This window comes from Scylla paramamosain, chromosome 12 (assembly GCF_035594125.1).
Source record: "Scylla paramamosain isolate STU-SP2022 chromosome 12, ASM3559412v1, whole genome shotgun sequence".
NCBI classification, from domain to species: Eukaryota; Metazoa; Arthropoda; class Malacostraca; order Decapoda; family Portunidae; genus Scylla; species Scylla paramamosain.
The window spans coordinates 7,093,966-7,111,459 of record NC_087162.1 but is presented as its reverse complement, the minus strand read 5'-3'; the positions used below and the strand labels follow the sequence as shown (position 1 = coordinate 7,111,459).

Below are 17,494 nucleotides of genomic sequence, written 5' to 3'. Positions count from 1 at the left end.
CACAGATTCACAATTCTAGTAACTTATATTCCAATCATAGATATGGGTTTCTTGTGGTGCTTACACTCCACTTGTGAAAACTAGTAATATACAAGTGTTAGAAATAAATGTAGGTGGTAAACAGGCAATCAAAGAAAGTTATTACAAATTAATATATAATTCAAAGTTGAAGTAAAAAATTTGGAGTGTCTGCTGTTGGCAGGAAATGGCATGATTGGTGCTGGCCATGTCCTCACAGTGGGCTGGCCTTATTTTGCTCAGTGACATAATTATAGTTATGATATAAGTCTGGTTTCTAATTTATGCATTTAACATTCGTGTAGTGGTGTGAAAAGTGAATTAGTAAAGTGTATAAAGTTAATTACAACTGTTTATTCTAGTGTGTCAGATAATGCCTTTATTTTACTTGTATGACTGCTGCGTATCTTATTGCACACTTAAAAATGGAAACTTCTAATGAATACATAATTAATGTAAAAATAATGTGGAATGTTGCATTTCATAATATGAATGTTAAATAATTACTTTTCACTTCTGAAAACTACCCTTTTAGTTCATATTACCTTTGTTTTATGTTGCAGGCACAGCGGCCAGCTACTATGAACTTCAACCGAGATCGTCGACCAAAGTACCAACATCCAAAGGGGGCTCCAGATGCAGACCTTATATTTGGACCTAAAAAAATAAGATGAGGTGAACCAATACTCTTGAATATTTCCTCGTTGCCAAAGCTGGAAATATTTGCGTTGCTAAATCAGCACTGTTTTATGTTGCTGCTTGCATTGTGTTGCAAGAACCAGCATATTGATCCTGTGATGACCTGAAGATTAAATACATTTGTAAAAATTGTAATGGAATATTATTCATGCGAGATTCCTCTTTGCAGTAATTTGATTAGTTTTACTGAATATAAGCTATAAGAAAAGAATGTATTGTATCAGAGAGAGAGTGTGAAAATAAGATTATTATGACAAAAGAGCGAGTTGATGAATGATGCATGATGGGGGAAGATTGCCTAAACATCAGGCTATCAATCAAATAAGGGGAGCACATGCTGGGGGCACATCACCACCCTGAGTCTCGAGGCTTTCCCTGAACATGCCTCCATGCAGGGCCCCTCCCACAGCAACTAACTACAAATAGGACATACTGACCCATCTATGAGGTCTTTGGGCATCCCCCTTGGCCATTGCCATGCTGGGTTGCTGACCCAATAAACAGAGTCAACTTTGCCTCTTTGTGCACTGTCTTGAGAGCCTCCTCTAGAATCTCCCTCCCTCCGCCATGATTACTGCATTATCGGTAAAAAAAAAAAATAATAATAAATAAATAAATAAAAATAAATAAATAAATAAATAAAATAATAAAATAGTACTGCTGATAGGTGTTTTAGAGAGAAGACTTAGTAGTTTTTTTTTTTTTAATGTACTCTAGGCAGCTTGAAATAAATTTACTAGGTAAAAAAACGGCGAGAATAAACTTTTTAGCTTAGTCCCCGTGTGGGCTGAAGCATTTTCTGTAGTGTTAAAAGAAGCAATGAGTTCGGACTGTAGCGAGCTGGCTTTGTTTACACTTTACAACTGATCGGAGGAGGTTGTAGACAGTCAACAATTGCAGGTTTCTAATAAATTGAGCTGGACATCGACACACGAGCATAAACAAGTGAGTAAAGATGTTTGTTTGCTTTATCAAGGCATGAATTATCATCAGCTGAGAGAAAAGGGGAAAAGAGGCTGTGGTAGATGTTAAGATGTTTGCTTTATCAAGGCATGAATTGTCATCAGCTGAGAGAAAAGGGGAAAAGAGGCTGTGGTGGAAGATGTATGCTGCAGGGTGAGGGTGTTGTGCTGTAATGTATAGTGGTGGGAGGGATGCAGGACTGCAGGTTGCCGGGTGGTGGATGCTGTGCTAGAATGGGAGGGGTGCAGGCTGCAGGGTGATAGGTGCTGTGCTGTGCTGTGCTGTGGTTGGAGGGATGCAGGCTGCAGGGTGATGAATGGTGATATATACAACGCAGCTGTTATTTTGATGCAACACTATTTAAAGGGGGAAATTTATATTTTTTCACCCGTCTAACAATTTCGGACGAGACAACATTTTTCTGGTAGATTTTCATGTGTTTTGAATCTAGTAACCATTTCCATCGCAAGTCATTTTTCTTTTTTTTTTTTTTATATACATCCCCCTCCACACACAAATAAGCAGAAATTCATAAAAAAGAAACACAAAATCTAACCTAACTAAATATAATGTAACCTAATTGAACCTAATGTAACCTAATTTAACTAAACCTAACCTAACCTACCTTAACGGTAAATTTGATAAAAATTAATATCGCAGGAACAAACAACTTGCGATGGTAAAAGATAAACACCACTGTGTTATATGTGACCTAAGTACTTTACTGAGAACAATGTTTTTTTTGCCATGAGATGGGTGAATATGTATAATAATACCTTTAATGGTTGTCCTGGCCTTTAGTTTGGTCATTTAACTCTTTAATTTCCACAATTTCCAGTCTTCCCTTTCAAGAATTCTGAGTTCTTCCATGTCCCAGAAAACTGTGACAATTGTTTTCTGAGCTGACCTTTCTCCTTTGAACTTGGTGGTTTATTTTTTTTTTTTTTTTAGTAACCATTGTTTAGATTGACTTGTGCTTTCTGAATCATATTAAAGTATAATCTCCAGTCATCATCCAGTCATATAGGACTAGAGATAAGTCTATATATATTATCTCCCAAGCCAATCAGTTAGTGTTCCATACAGACAACCGAGAAACATTTGGATCATAGTGTGTGATTTTGACAAAGGGTTGTACTAGTGAATTATCAGTGACAGGAAAAATCTATTACTATAAGATATATCTAAGAGAAAAATATATGTCGACAGTTTTCAGGTGACAATATGGAAAGAAGTACTATCTACAGTCCCTTACCAAATGTGGTCACTGTGAGGTCAGCCAGCATCATTGACCTCCCAGCATCAGGTCCCAACACAGAATCTATGAGAGAAGAGCTAAAGGGCTTGGTGGAAACTTGGGTCCCAAGAGATGACAAAGATGAAGTGGAAACTGAGGTGAGTTAGGGTTGCTACTAATTTGGATAGTATATATATATATATATATATATATATATATATATATATATATATATATATATATATATATATATATATATATATATATATATATATATATATATATATATATACAGTAAAATCCCTCTTATCCAGCATTCGAGTATCCGGCAGCTTCAAGTATCCAGCACATTTTTCCCCGAGCCTTAAAATCAATAAAAAATCAATTTGTACTCATAAAATTGATTAAAATTCCCGCGCGAGGCATACTTTGTCCCCTCACCACCAGAGCGCACTGCTTCGCGCCATCCACAGCCCACTGCACTGTGTTTACTCAGTGACTCAGTCCTGCGTGTGCACTGTTTATCACCTGACACCATCATGCCTAAAGTTGTAGAAAAGAGGAAGCGTGTTGTGCTTACACTTAAGCAGCTGATCAGATCAGCTGCTGATTAAGATCAGCTGATCTTTGTTATGGTAAGATGCGTGAGTGTAGGGTGGTGATTGTGGAAATAATTTCACTTCTATTCAAGTATCCGGTAATATTCAAGTATCCAGCATGTCGGCGGTCCCGTTGATGCCGGATAAGAGGGATTTTACTGTATATATATATATATATATATATATATATATATATATATATATATATATATATATATATATATATATATATATATATATATATATATATATATATCAATATATCACTTCATATAGTTAAACAGTATAAATGGAGAAAGAAAACAGAACTTAACATTTCACAATACAACAGTTGATTCAACTAATCCATATTTTAGCTCAGTTTCTTTATATTACTTTATAGGTTACAAACTTCAAATTCTAGGAGTAGTGTTATATTCTCCTGTTGAACCTCATCATTTAGTTGTATATTTCTGCCATTCCACTCAGTACTATCCCAAGTCATTGGGATAGTATTGTGTAGTATTCTTACTGTGAATTGATATACGCTCTGAAATATTTTGAAATATACAAGTTCAGAGATAAAAGACATGCTTTCTTAACTTGTTGCATTACAGCTGAAAAAACAGTTCCTGTTGATGGAAAAGAAGGCAAGAGTGCGGCCACACAAGTCCCTCAAGCAGCCAGAGAAGAAGCAGCAGCAGCCTCCCCCACACAGAGGAAAGAAGCGCCTCACCAGTAAGGAGAGGCGAGACCTGGGCCTCCACCTTATTGACAGGACCAACAAGACCTTCGAAATGTTCCTTCCCATTCATGACCTGTGGAAGAGCTATGCCCAGGAGCTTCTCCATATCAGTCACTTCCTGCAGAGTGGCTGGAATGGGGATGCCAGGGACACCAAAACTGAAACCATTCAAAACAGGGTCAGGAAGATGGATTACTTTGGCTGCTTCCTCCGAGTAACCAGGTCTCGGTGTTCAGAGTACGTGGGAATCCAAGGAATCGTTATCAGAGAGACCAAAAATACTCTTGTAATGGTGTGCCCAGATGACCATGTGAAAACCATCCCCAAGGTGCATAGTGAGTTCAGCTTTGTGGTGGATGGTGTTGGTTTTTCTATTATGGGGAACCACTTGCACCAGAGACCAGCAGAGCGAGCTAAACACAACTTTAAGAAGCTGTGCCTGTGGCTGTGATATACTGTAGATTTGTTGTGCTGTGAGAATATTTTAAAAATATTGCACACAGACATCAGTGGCTTGACTCTAGGGTTTTGGAACCTCTTAAGAACAGGTGGACAGAAGTGCTAAGATTGTCATGAGCACATGAATGGTGGCAAACATAGTGCATATGGTATATCAAAGCATCAGTGCATTCTTGTCATGTGACATATTGTGAATGCTTTTATAAAGAAATTTCTAATAAATGATGAAACTTAATAATGACAAATGACTGGCCTTTAGAATGTATACATATTTGTTTCAACCATTATGTATTGTACTTTTGTTTGGATTATGATAAAGTGATGTTGAAAATGCAGAAACATGCATTGGACCATGACGGAGGGTTAAAATGAATAAAATTCAAATTATAGATAAACCCAATTGAGATCCAGTGATTTGATTAATACACAAAATTCATGGAAAAAAGAAAACCTCTGTGAAATCAGGTATAGTAATTTATCAGCAGTATGGTATGTTAAACAATGTAGTACATTATCACAAACACACAACACTAAATTTTTCTTGTGTTGACATTGAAAGTTTCATTTCAGTTTCATTTCAGGGAGATTACCAGAGCAATAAATTCCTGTATACAAAACCTGCTTTTGCATAAACATTGGTGGATGAAAGGGGTGCATACAATTCAATCAGCATTTTGTTATGACACACTGAAACATTTTTTAAACTGGTTTACAGAAGGGCATTGCTATCCTTACTTTGCCCTTGCTACCAAGGACTAGTTCATTTTCTATGTTTAGCCTTGGAGTGAAGCTCTCTTGGATTTAGGAAATATTGACACCACTTAGCATGGACTTCACAGTAGCTAATAAGGACACACTTGTAAACATGAAGTCCCAATAGTGGTTGTGTTGTCATGTTCCTCCTTGGGCACATTCCTCCTTGGGCACACCACAGAAAATGAGAAATCAATTTGAAGGGGAGATAAACCTGTTGCCATGAGAGGCCTTCGCTGAAAAGGGGAATTGAATCCCTGACCAGAACAGAACAGTGCCTCAGATGTCAGAAGCAAAACAATTGTTAGGTTCCATGATCACTTTTGGGGCTTTTGTACTTTGTCACTAGGACTTTCTCTCTCCATTAAGATCAATGTCTGGTGTTTCAGTGTTTACTATATATATACCATGAACACACAAGACTTTATTCTCTTCTAGGCCAAGCTTCTTTAGAGACAACAGGGGAATCCCTACCAAGACATACAGACACATAATGATATTTCTTAATAGAGATCCTTTCCACTGCTACCAATGTCATACATTCTTCCCTATAGAAATACATACTACTGACAAATTAATCTGAAGATATTTTTTTTTTTCAATGAGAAGCCCTTGCTGGGCTGGAGAACCTAACCTGGAGAACAGAACAGTGTCTCAGACATTGACATCATAGTGATCATCAGGTACTGAAATCAATTTTGAGGCCTTTTGCTTTTCTGGTCACTACAGTTTGGTATTACATTAGTACATTCTGTACATAGTCATATCCTAAACAGTGTGCCCTATTTGGTCATAAAGTTGACATAATACATTTGTAGTTTTCAAATGTGTGGAATTAAGGTGCCAAATCTGCATCCATGAGAAACTTTGAAAATCCTCCAAAGATTCAGAAGTTCAGTACATCAAAAATTAAATAAACAATAAACTGTGGTGTATAATGAGGAGGAAGAGGAGAGTTTGCCCCCTAAGTAGCCTATGGTTCCTTGATGGGAGTACGAGTTATGCACACAAGTACTTGGGATCAGCTGGTCATGGATTTGTTTGTGACTCCTTGTATGGTGTTGGAGTCCTGCATTAGGTGGTTGTTTCCCACTGGTGGCATGTCAGTGACCATAGTAGTGGCAGTCTTGGAGCAGCTGTTGTGATGTTTGGAACTGTTTGCTTGTTAGTGGCCTTATTGCCATTCCTACATCACTTGTCCCTGGCAAATGTTCAGACAAATTCAGTACAGGAATGCAGAACACATTTGTGTACTCGTATTGTAAAATAGGGTGGAATGAATGGGAAGCTGAATACATACTGTATATCTACTTCAAGGTTAAATATTATGTCAAAGCTCCAAAGTGTGAGTTTGGCAGGACAGCAAGAGAAAAGAAGGGGGTGGGAGGTGGGTTCTTGTATGGAGGTGCCAAGAATTTTGCCATAGAAATACCCATCTCACACTGCTAGTTTATCTGCCATGCAGCCAATGGTCTTCAGTTTCTAATATTTTGTGATAATCTGATTAAAAAAAAGAAGTGATTCTTCCATCCTAATTGGAGGTTTTAACTTATGGGAAAGACAACAGGTTATAGTTTTGTTAGCACATCTGGGAAACTTTTTGAGACTGATGCCAAGAAGATTTGTTAAACAATTACCACATCATGAGCATACAAGATGATGCCAAGAAGATTTGTTAAACAATTACCACATCATGAGCACAAGAGAGAGAGAGACAGACAGAGACAGAGACAGAGAGAGAGAGAGAGAGAGAGAGAGAGAGAGAGAGAGAGAGAGAGAGAGAGAGAGAGATTTCATTTCCTGCCTGTCTATAGTTTTGATACTATCCTCAACAAGAAGATTCTTAAATATCTATCATTTCACAACCTTCTATCTGATTGCCAGTATGGGTTCCGTCAAAGATGCTATACTGGTGATTTGGCTTTCCTTACTGAATCTTGGTCATCCTCTTAGAGATTTTGGTGAAACTTTTGCTATTGCCTTAGATATATCAAAAGCTTTTGTGAGAGTCTGGCACAAAGCTTTGATTTCCAAACTACCCTCCTACAGCTTCTATCCTTCTCTCTGTAACTTCATCTCAAGTTTCCATTCTAACCATCTTATTCCTGATGTGGTAGCCAGTCACTGTTCTCTTAAATCTATTAACAGTGGTGTTCCTCAAGGTTCTGTCCTGTCTCTCACTCTTCCTATTATTCATCAATGATCTTTTAAACCAAACTTCTTGTTCTATCCACTCCTATGCTGATCTGATGATATCACTCTGCACTTTTCCACATCTTTTTGTAGACGTCCAACCCTTCAGGAAGTAAACAGTTCATGCAGGGAAGCCACAGAACATCTGACTTCTGATCCCTCTAAAATTTCTGATTGGGGCAGAGCAAACTTGGTATTGTTCAATGCCTCAAAAACTCAATTCCTCCATCTATCAACTTTAACACAACCTTCCCTCTCTTCTACACTGAACATCTCGGTCCTGTACTTATAATCTAAACTGGAAACTTCACATCTCATCTCTAGCTAAAACGGCTTCGACACATCTCATCTCTATCTAAAACGGCTTCTATGGAGTTAGGTGTTGTGAGACGTCTCCGCCAGTTTTTCTCACCCTTCCAGCTGCTAAAGCTGTACATGTATGGAGCATACTCCATACATGTATAGAATATGCTACACATGTCTGGGGGGAGTTCCACTCATACTGATCTTCTAGACAGGGTGGAATCAAAAACTTTTTCATCTCATCAACTCCTCTCCTCTAGCTGACTGTCTTCAGCCTCTTTCTCATCGCCGCAGTGTTGCATCTCTTGCAATCTTCTGCTATTTTCATGCTAACTGCTCTTTTGATCTTGCTAACTGCATGCCTCACAGCGGTCTTGTTGCACAAGACTTTCTTCTTTCTCTCACCGCTATTCTGTCTACCCCTCTAATGCAAGAGTTAACCATTATATATATATATATATATATATATATATATATATATATATATATATATATATATATATATATATATATATATATATATATATATATATATATATATATATATATATATATATATATATATATATATATATATATATATATATATATATATATATATATATATATATATATATATATATATATATAGGCAGTAGACACTTGCCGAAATGATAATTACTCCCAGTGAGGTCTAAAGCACTGTTCAGGGGGTGCTGTGAACTTATCATTAAACCCAGCTGTGACCTCACTGAACGTTACCCTTTGTGTCTCACAACACAAGGGGACAGTCACAGCCTGCCCTCTAAAGACAACTCTCTTCCTCCACACAAAACTACAAGCACCTAATAACACACACACCCTTCACTCAAAAATTTTAAAATCATCATGGCGACTCCTACACCAGCCTCGGAGTCCCCATCTGGGGAGGGGACCATAAATGTCCCCAGGTCGGACTGTCTTTCTGTCGACGACCCTAAGTGTCTTGACACCCCCCTCAACTTTTCTTCATTAACTTCTGCAACATTCGCGGTCTAAGATCTAATTTTCAATCTGTAGAACACTACCTCTCCTCTTCTAAACCTCATCTTCTTTTCCTCACTGAAACTCAGGTGTCTGAGGCAACTGACAGTAGCCCCTTTTCTGTTCCCTCCTACTTTCTCTATCCTCATTTTCGATCCAAAGCTGGATGCTGCGTTTATGTGTGCAATGACTTAACCTGCTCTCGCGCCCACGCTCTTGAATCTTCCGAGTTTTCCACCATCTGGCTATGACTACAGAGTCACTCTCATACTATATTTATCTGTGATGTATACCTCTCTCCTAACTCCTCTGACTATAAGAAATTCTTTGACTACTTAACTTCCAAAGTGGAGCACATTCTGACCCTCTTCCCTTTTGCAGAGATCTCCATTCTTGGAGACTTCAATGTTCACCACCAGCTTTGGCTTTCCTCTCCCTTCACTGACCATCCTGGTGAACTAGCCTACAACTTTGCTATCTTCCATGACCTAGAGCAACTGGTGCAACACCCTACTCGTATTCCTGACCGTCTTGGAGACACGCCCAACATTCTTGACCTTTTCCTGACCTCTAATCCTTCTGCTTATGCTGTCACCCTTTCTTCTCCGGTGGGCTCCTCCGATCACAATCTCGTATCTTTATCTTGTCCTATCACTCCAATCCCTCCTCAGGATCCCCCTAAGCGAAGGTGCCTCTGGCGTTTTGCCTCTGCTAGTTGGGGGGACCTGAGGAGGTATTTTGCTGATTTTCCTTGGAATGACTACTGCTTCCGTGTCAGAGACCCGTCTTTGTGTGCTGAGCGCATAACAGAGGTGATAGTGTCTGGCATGGAGGCGTACATTCCTTACTCTTTTTCTCGTCCTAAACCTTCTAAACCTTGGTTTAACACAGCTTGTTCTCGTGCTATACATGATAGAGAGGTGGCCCACAAAAGGTACTTAAGCCTTCCATCACCAGAATCTCATGCACTTTATATTTCTGCCCGGAACCATGTCAAATCTGTTCTCCAACTAACCAAAAACTCCTTCATTAACAGAAAATGTCAAAACCTTTCAAGATCTAACTCTCCTCGTGATTTCTGGCATCTAGCCAAAAATATCTCCAATAACTTTGCTTCTTCTTCTTTCCCTCCTCTACTTCAACCAGATGGCACCACTGCTATCACATCTATTTCTAAAGCTGAACTCTTCGCTCAAACCTTTGCTAAAAACTCTACCTTGGACGATTCTGGGCTTGTTCCTCCCTCTCCTCCACCCTCTGACTACTTCATGCCACCTATTAAAATTCTTCGCAATGATGTTTTCCATACCCTCGCTGGCCTAAACCCTCGGAAGGCTTGTGGACCTGATGGGGTCCCTCCTATTGTTCTCCGAAACTGTGCCTCCGTGCTTGCACCTTGCCTAGTCAAACTCTTTCAGCTCTGTCTGTCAACATCTACCTTTCCTTCTTGCTGGAAGTTTGCCTACATTCAATCTGTTCCTAAAAAGGGTGACCGCTCTAATCCCTCAAACTACCGTCCTATTGCTTTAATTTCCTGCTTATCTAAAGTTTTTGAATCTATTCTCAACAGGAAGATTGTTAAATACCTATCACTATTGTACAATGGCCTTATCCGTCCATGTATGGAGTATGCTTCACATGTCTGGGGGGGTTCCACTCATACTGCTCTTCTAGACAGGGTGGAATCTAAAGCTTTTCGTCTCATCAACTCCTCTCCTCTAACTGACTGTCTTCAGCCTCTCTCTCACCGCCGCAATGTTGCATCTCTAGCTGTCTTATACCGCTATTTTCATGCTAACTGCTCTTCTGATCTTGGTAACTGCATGCCTCCCCTCCTTCCGCGGCCTCGCTGCACAAGACTTTCTTCTTTCTCTCACCCCTATTCTGTCCACCTCTCTAATGCAAGAGTTAACGAGTATTCTCAATCATTTATCCCTTTCTCTGGTAAACTCTGGAACTCCCTGCCTGCTTCTGTATTTCCACCTTCCTATGACTTGAATTCCTTCAAGAGGGAGGATTCAAGACACTTATCCACCAATTTTTGACCACTGCTTTGACCCTTTTGTGGGACTGGCATTTCAGTGGGCATTTTTTTTATTAGATTTTTGTTGCCCTTGGCCAGTATCCTTCCTACATAAAAAAAAAAAAAAATATATATATATATATATATATATATATATATATATATATATATATATATATATATATATATATATATATATATATATATATATATATATATATATATATATATATATATATATATATATATATATATATATATATATATATATATATATATATATATATATATATATATATATATATATATATATATATATATATATATATATATATATATATATATATATATATATATATATATATATATATATATATATATATATATATATATATTACACACACACACAAACACACACACGAGGCACCGAGCGTCGCGATCGTTGTAGTGTCCTGACTTGCTGGAAGATTTATAAGAGCACAATGGCAGCGTGTGAGCCTGACTTAATAATCTCATTACGAGCGCTCAGAGGCTGTGTTTAAGGGCTTCTTAGAGGTCGATTCATTACGGGATTAAAGTCTGGAGAGAGAGAGAGAGAGAGAGAGAGAGAGAGAGAGAGAGAGAGAGAGAGAGAGAGAGAGGAGAGCCCGTGTACTGTTCCTAAAAATAAATAAATAAATAAAATTATCATCATTTCCCACGGTGTTCTGGAACTCGAGATAACAAGCAAGGCATTGTTATTTACCTACTTATCATCATCATAATTGTCTTCGCTAGTTGTGTTTCATACTAACTGACGTGATGAGGCGCTCCAAGCCATAACCACCCTCCCTTCCTTCGCCTCTACGTGTGAATGAGCTGGACGCGCCACACCCTGCTCCCCTTTTGTCTGTGCAGCGCGGTAGTTACATTATACTGCCTGCTGTCTTCTCTTTGTCAAATTAACGTGAATAAGCAAGAGTATTATACCAGAGAGCCCTAATCTCTTAAAGGTATATCCTTCCTTTACAAATTATTTTTTAATTAATTTATTTATTCATTTTTTTTTTTTTTGTACGTGTACGGTCAGTGGAACAGGACAATATTCAAATACATAACATAATAATAAAAAAAAAACACTAAAGGAAAACAAAACTAGTCAGACACCCAGGAACATTTTATAAATAATGAATACAGTTGAGCAAAAAAGAAAAAAACAAAAGTAAAAACATATAACAGAGGAATGCGTATATTTTTCTTTCACACATAAATTTCCAGAATCTCCTGAATGCCATTCGTTTAGGCGGCGCTGGTGGTCAAGGATTTTCAGTTGGTTACAGCCGTGAGGAAGGCGCGGCTCTGGTGGTGGCGGAGATGGAGGGGGACTGGGCTGGGGATTGTGGGATTGGGAGAGAGCGATCCGAGAAATGGTGTGGAGTGGAGGTTAAGGTTGGCGGTGGGGGAGGGAAAGGGGAGTGAAGAGGTGGGGAAGAGGAAGTAGAGTGAGGGGAGGCGGGAGTGTGTTGGTATGGAGTGTGAGAGGAGAGTCCACGAATCTTGTCAAACTCAATATAACGAAGGTCCAGCTTTTCGCTAAATCGCTACAACACATTTTCTTCAATTCTTGGCGTCTTATTTATTAATCGCTGTCATTTTGAGGCTGTTGACCGCTGTTACATGTAGTTTTCACCACTTCTCTCATTTATGTATTTATAAAAATACTCTTCACTTAGTTTTCAGTTGTTCATCACGGTCACGTATTTACTTTGTCGGCAACTCACTGTCTGTTTATCTGCTCTCATGTTAGTATCACTCAGTCTTTCTGTTTGCTTCTTCGAGTCCTGTCTCTGTGTATATCTTTTCTGCCTATCTGCCTGACATTTGCAGGAACCAAGAAGACAAGTAATCAGATTTTACAGAACAAAGAAGCAGCGTCCTTTGTCCTTCCTCGTACGATCTGTGGAGCGTGAGGCAAAACAGCACTTCCAGCGACACACACACACACACACACAATGACTGGGTACTACAATTGGATTAATAATGCAGTCTAAGCCCTTGACGCTTTCAATCTTTCTTAATGCATTTTCAAATTTCCATGAATGATTTTTTCCGACAAGAAAATAATCAAGTAAGGTCCTTTAATCCAATTACTTGAACACTCTAGTTATCAACTTATTGAGGGAAAAAGATGGTTTTCGTCATATCTTCCATAAAACTCGGTCAATAAAAAATTAAAAGCATGAATATTTTCTTCCATTTCTGTTTGCAAGAATGAACAGAAAACGTGACCATAAACACACACACATACACACAGCAGACTGGCAGTTTGTGGTTAAATCACTGAATCGTCGCTTCGTTGACAAGTCCATAAACACGGCTGGTTTAATAGATCATTCATAAAACTCACCATTCGGGATAAAGGTGCTGGTGGACAGTGGGGAAAAATGCCGAGAGATAAATAATGAGAGGGTGCTGATGTGTCTAAGCTCGTGCTGCGATGTGTAGTGATAAGTGACGCTTAAAGATGGTGGGGGTAATGATGGGAGCGACGGAGAAGGGATGGTGATGAGGTAATAGGGCTGAGGGACAGGGTGCTAGGAAATGATGAAGCGATTAGAGTGATAAGAGCTGGTGGCAATGATGGTGATGCGTGATTGGGGTGACTGGTGATAGTGGCGGGGACATAACGGTGGTAGTAAGTGGTCATGGTGGTGGTAGGTGGTGGTGGTAGGTGATGGGTGGTGAGGTGTTGCAATGGGCGTGGTGTGGCAATGATATGGTTATAGGGAACGAGAGATGATTGCACAGCGTTCCTGCCCCTCCCCTCTCCACTGTCTGTCTTGTCTGTCTGTCTGCCTGCCTGGCTCTTTCTCTCATTGAATTTACGTCACCGGTCTTCTGCGCACTATAGTTAGTCTGTTGGAGAACCACGATGGCACATCACAGCTTTTTCACGTCCCCTGCTCTGGCTTTTACTGTGCGCTGTGTAATTTTTTCGTTGTTGCGCCTTCAATCAGTCATGCAAGCAACCAGTCACTTTTGGACTTTCTTTTGGGACTAGCACTTCAGTTGGATTTTGCTTTTTCCGCTCTTTTTGTTGACCTTGGCTAGTACCTCTTAAATGAAAAATAAATCTTCTAGTGTTTATAATTTATTTTTTACCTAATTTTCATCTTCAAGAGTTTGTTTCCGTGGTAATGTCGCGTCCCGCTCCCTTCTACTTGATGTACCCATGACAACTCAGAGTGAAGCTTGGCGGTCACCGAGGCGGGGCCAGGTAGCCGTGAAAGAGAAGGGAGGGGAGGAGCGTGTGAGGTTGTTCCCTTCTTTTTCCACAAAGTTTGGTTGAGTCGATAACAAGGTACTGTCTTCAAAGGTTTTATTTTCCTATGTTGTTTTGCCTCGGTAACAAGAAAGGTGATCATTATAATTCTCTCTCTCTCTCTCTCTCTCTCTCTCAGGCAGACGGTATTAATCACGGGCAGAATCGCCCCTCACACGGCATGAAAAAGGCTTTTAATAGCTTTCCGTGACAGACTAAATAGGGAGGGGAGCAGCCTAGCACACACACACACACACACACACACACACACACACATTAAACATCCGCCTTCCGCACCTCAAGTCTCAGGTCAGCCTCGGTCACGACACAAGGACTCTTATCCAATCATCAAGATTCGATTCTAAGATCAGTGATGGTACTACATGTCTTCTAGAATAATTATGGGAAGAAAATTACCGTCACTTGTGTATCTTATAGAAGGTTGCTGCCAAGAGGCCGCGGTGATTAAACACTGACAGTACAGCCCAGTCGCGCGGTTAATCCCTCAGTCCACACACGCACATTACTACTTTCCGAAAATGGCACGAGTACTTCCCTCTTTAATGCGTCACTTGTGTCACAAGCTGAGTGGCGAACAAGACCCCACGCGGCAGTAACGAGTCACTTGGTTCCTCAACAACACTAAAGCCGCTATACTCGTTAACGGGTTACCGTCTGTTAATGTTGCCACTTGACGTTTGTTCATGAATTTATCTAAACGAGATTTAGTATCTAGCAATGATCATGAAGCTTGGCTAGTAGTGTAGTTGTCTCAAGTGTTGCTTGTAGTCAAACAGTAAGCTTAACCTGTAATATATATCAGGTCGCTGCTTGAAGGTTAATATGCGGAAGTTTTTACCATAATTCTCAAAATATTAGCGGTAATTCAAGAGACACCTGGCAACCACATCCCAAGCAGCCCATCTTGAGCGAAGGTGAAGCAGCTCAGATAATTGTATTTCATTTTATTGCACAACTATTTTATCACCACCATTCTGCATTGCACGCCTATCTAATCACAGATTTCTCCTCTTCATAACGTGCCTTAAGCTCATGTTATACTTTTATATACATTTGTTTTGATATACAAAAAAAAAAAAAAAAAAAAAAATGGTGCTAACAACTGCTGATAGTAAGTTAACGAGTGTAACGCCACCGCAGCGGTGGCGGAGGATTAATTGCTGGGGACATATGTAGATACCAGCGGTTATTTGAATACTGAAGCTGTAATTGAACGCTTTTTCCACGACTGATTTAATCGGTTACTCTCAATAATCGTTGTAGTTTTGTGTGTATGCGCGCGCGCGCGTTTGTGCTTATAAATTTGTCTTTTACATACACATACTGAAAAATATTTAAAGGCATGCACACACACACACACACAAACACACACATGCCCCGATGAGTGTGGAGGCTGCGCTCACTGCCTACATTCAGTATTCCTTCCACTCCTAAATCGGTACAGAATATTCCATCAGACTCCCCTTGCTTGCAGGTGTCACGTTTGTCACGCTTCTCAGTCTGTCCCATTGCACGGATGGGTCGAGCCGCAGTCACTCGTAGACGGCCAAGCTTAGTTAACGAGACGAGTGATGTCAATTATGTAACGCAGCGGGCAGTAGCAAACATCAATCAAATTCACACCATCAGTCAGTCAGTCGCACAATCAATCAATCAATCGGCGCCATGACGCCATACATCCCTAACATGAGGACTTTGAAAAGTCCATAGGGCAGCAGTCAAGAGCCACATATGACAGACAGGCAACATAATCATAATGGGTATAACAACAAGCCCTAGCAACTGGAATTCACGCTAACAAGTGAACAATCTCTTAGATTCATATTCTACACCACGTCCGCAACAAACAGAACAATGACCGTTCCTTTCATGAAAATCTCTGAAAATATATGTATATGAAGCTGAAAGTACAAGTCACGAATGATAGAAGTCACTGCCAACATTTCTCTCCCCCCCCCACAATGTATCTGCAATAAAGGCCCAAACTCTGAAACACTTCTGCGCCGCACATCCACTACTTTTAAAAGGATCCAGTTGAAGCTAGACGTGTTTTTAAAGTGTTTTTACGGTTCCAGTACCAAAATACCAAAATGTCTACATTATTAAGAGGAAAAAGTCTTGAGAAAATGGCTAATTACCTCTGTGGCCTTTGAAAATAGTCGTGGTGAGATAGCAAAGCGTTTCAGAATACGTGCCATAGACTCGCAGCAACATACCTCAGTATTTGTGAGTCCCTTGCCTTCCTCCATCCTTCTTCAATACACTCTTTCCTTCTTCAATACACTGTCACACAGCAGAACATTCAAGGTCGGTGGACGCATCACACGGCGCCTCTGCCCTGCGTCCGGCTGCTGGAGGCTCCTGGGAACGAATGAGGTTTGGGAAGTTGCAATTGTTATTTGAGCAGTTTGAGGCTTTGAAATTGCGAACCTAAACCTGAAACGGAAAAGAACACACACACACACACACACACACACATTTTTATACTACTCCAACCTTTCATTTTGCCACTACAAACTACGAATTTCAAAGATCTGTTGACATCCTACGCCACTAGAAAAACAAAAATTCTCTCTGGGATGAAAAAATAAATGAAGTGTAAAAACGTGAGGGACAGGAAGCGTTTTTCTAACATTAGCTGATCCATTTCTTTTATGCAAGTGCCCCCAACCTTTGGCTTTGTTAGGAGGAGGCGGAGGAGGAGGAGGAGGAGGAGAGTGAGTGTTGGCAAAGACGACACCTGGTTCGCTGGTTCAAGTGGTTGTTCAGGAGGGGAAATCCTGGTTCTTTTTCCTTCTTTTTTAATGCACCATGGGGTCTGGCCAAGGGCTACAAAAAGGTAGAATAAAAGGCCCAATGAAAAGAAAAAAAGGCCAAGTGAAAAAAAAAATCAGATTAGAGAGACAACGTTTGCATCGACTTTCCTTTATTTTTCCCTTTCATTTTCGTGTGTCTGTTTGTCTCATACTTTCTCATTCTTTCTAAAGCTCATGTGATGCTCCTTTCACTTCTTTGTTTGTCGTTATTCATCTCCGCCCTTTCCTCCACCTTTGATCAGAAGTCTTAGCATTTACCAGACTCCTCTCTTAACTCTTGTATATATTTCTAGTACGGATAAGTTCTAGCTTGCTAAATAGAAGAGCATTATTTATTTTTTTTTCAAATATATATGAGTATCGTTACTTTCTATACTTCTTTC

At 39.7% G+C, this 17,494-nt stretch overlaps 2 protein-coding genes and 1 long non-coding RNA gene across 7 annotated transcripts in view; 2 read left to right on the top strand and 1 right to left on the bottom strand.

Annotated features, from left to right (window-relative positions):
* The window catches only part of LOC135105636 (regulator of nonsense transcripts 2-like), a 63,217-nt gene extending 62,365 nt beyond the window's left edge, over positions 1 to 852 (top strand). For all 4 annotated transcript variants that reach the window (XM_064013991.1, XM_064013988.1, XM_064013989.1 and 1 more), the window contains exon 25: positions 582 to 852. In XM_064013991.1, coding sequence (XP_063870061.1) covers positions 582 to 692 — 111 coding nt within the window. In that variant the 3' untranslated portion in view covers positions 693 to 852. The remainder of the gene's footprint in view (positions 1 to 581) is intronic.
* Positions 853 to 1,512: 660 nt separating this feature from the next.
* LOC135105637 (ribonuclease P protein subunit p29-like) lies at positions 1,513 to 5,316 on the top strand. Of its 2 annotated transcripts, none has more exons than XM_064013992.1 (3): positions 1,513 to 1,662; positions 2,890 to 3,075; positions 4,113 to 5,316. In XM_064013992.1, the coding sequence occupies exons 2-3, from the start codon at positions 2,905 to 2,907 to the stop codon at positions 4,689 to 4,691; spliced, it is 750 nt and encodes a 249-aa protein (XP_063870062.1). In that variant the 5' UTR covers positions 1,513 to 1,662; positions 2,890 to 2,904; the 3' UTR covers positions 4,692 to 5,316. The 2 variants fall into 2 exon arrangements, with proteins under 2 accessions (XP_063870062.1, XP_063870063.1); XM_064013993.1 differs by having other exon boundaries at positions 1,521 to 1,662; positions 2,897 to 3,075.
* A 905-nt stretch (positions 5,317 to 6,221) lies between these two features.
* LOC135105638 (uncharacterized) lies at positions 6,222 to 16,653 on the bottom strand. The gene is made up of 2 exons (XR_010270932.1): positions 16,512 to 16,653; positions 6,222 to 6,653 (listed from the first exon to the last, which is right to left on the bottom strand). It is a non-coding gene; the product is annotated as an uncharacterized LOC135105638 (long non-coding RNA).
* Positions 16,654 to 17,494: the final 841 nt, after the last annotated feature.

What these genes read in the sequence shown, in the direction of transcription:
- LOC135105637 (XM_064013992.1), top strand. Translation starts at nt 2,905, where the DNA reads ATGGAAAGAAGTACTATCTACAGTCCCTTACCAAATGTGGTCACTGTG. An exon ending in AAGATGAAGTGGAAACTGAG is followed by an intron (nt 3,076 to 4,112) that starts GTGAGTTAGGGT and finishes GTTGCATTACAG; the next exon opens with CTGAAAAAACAGTTCCTGTT.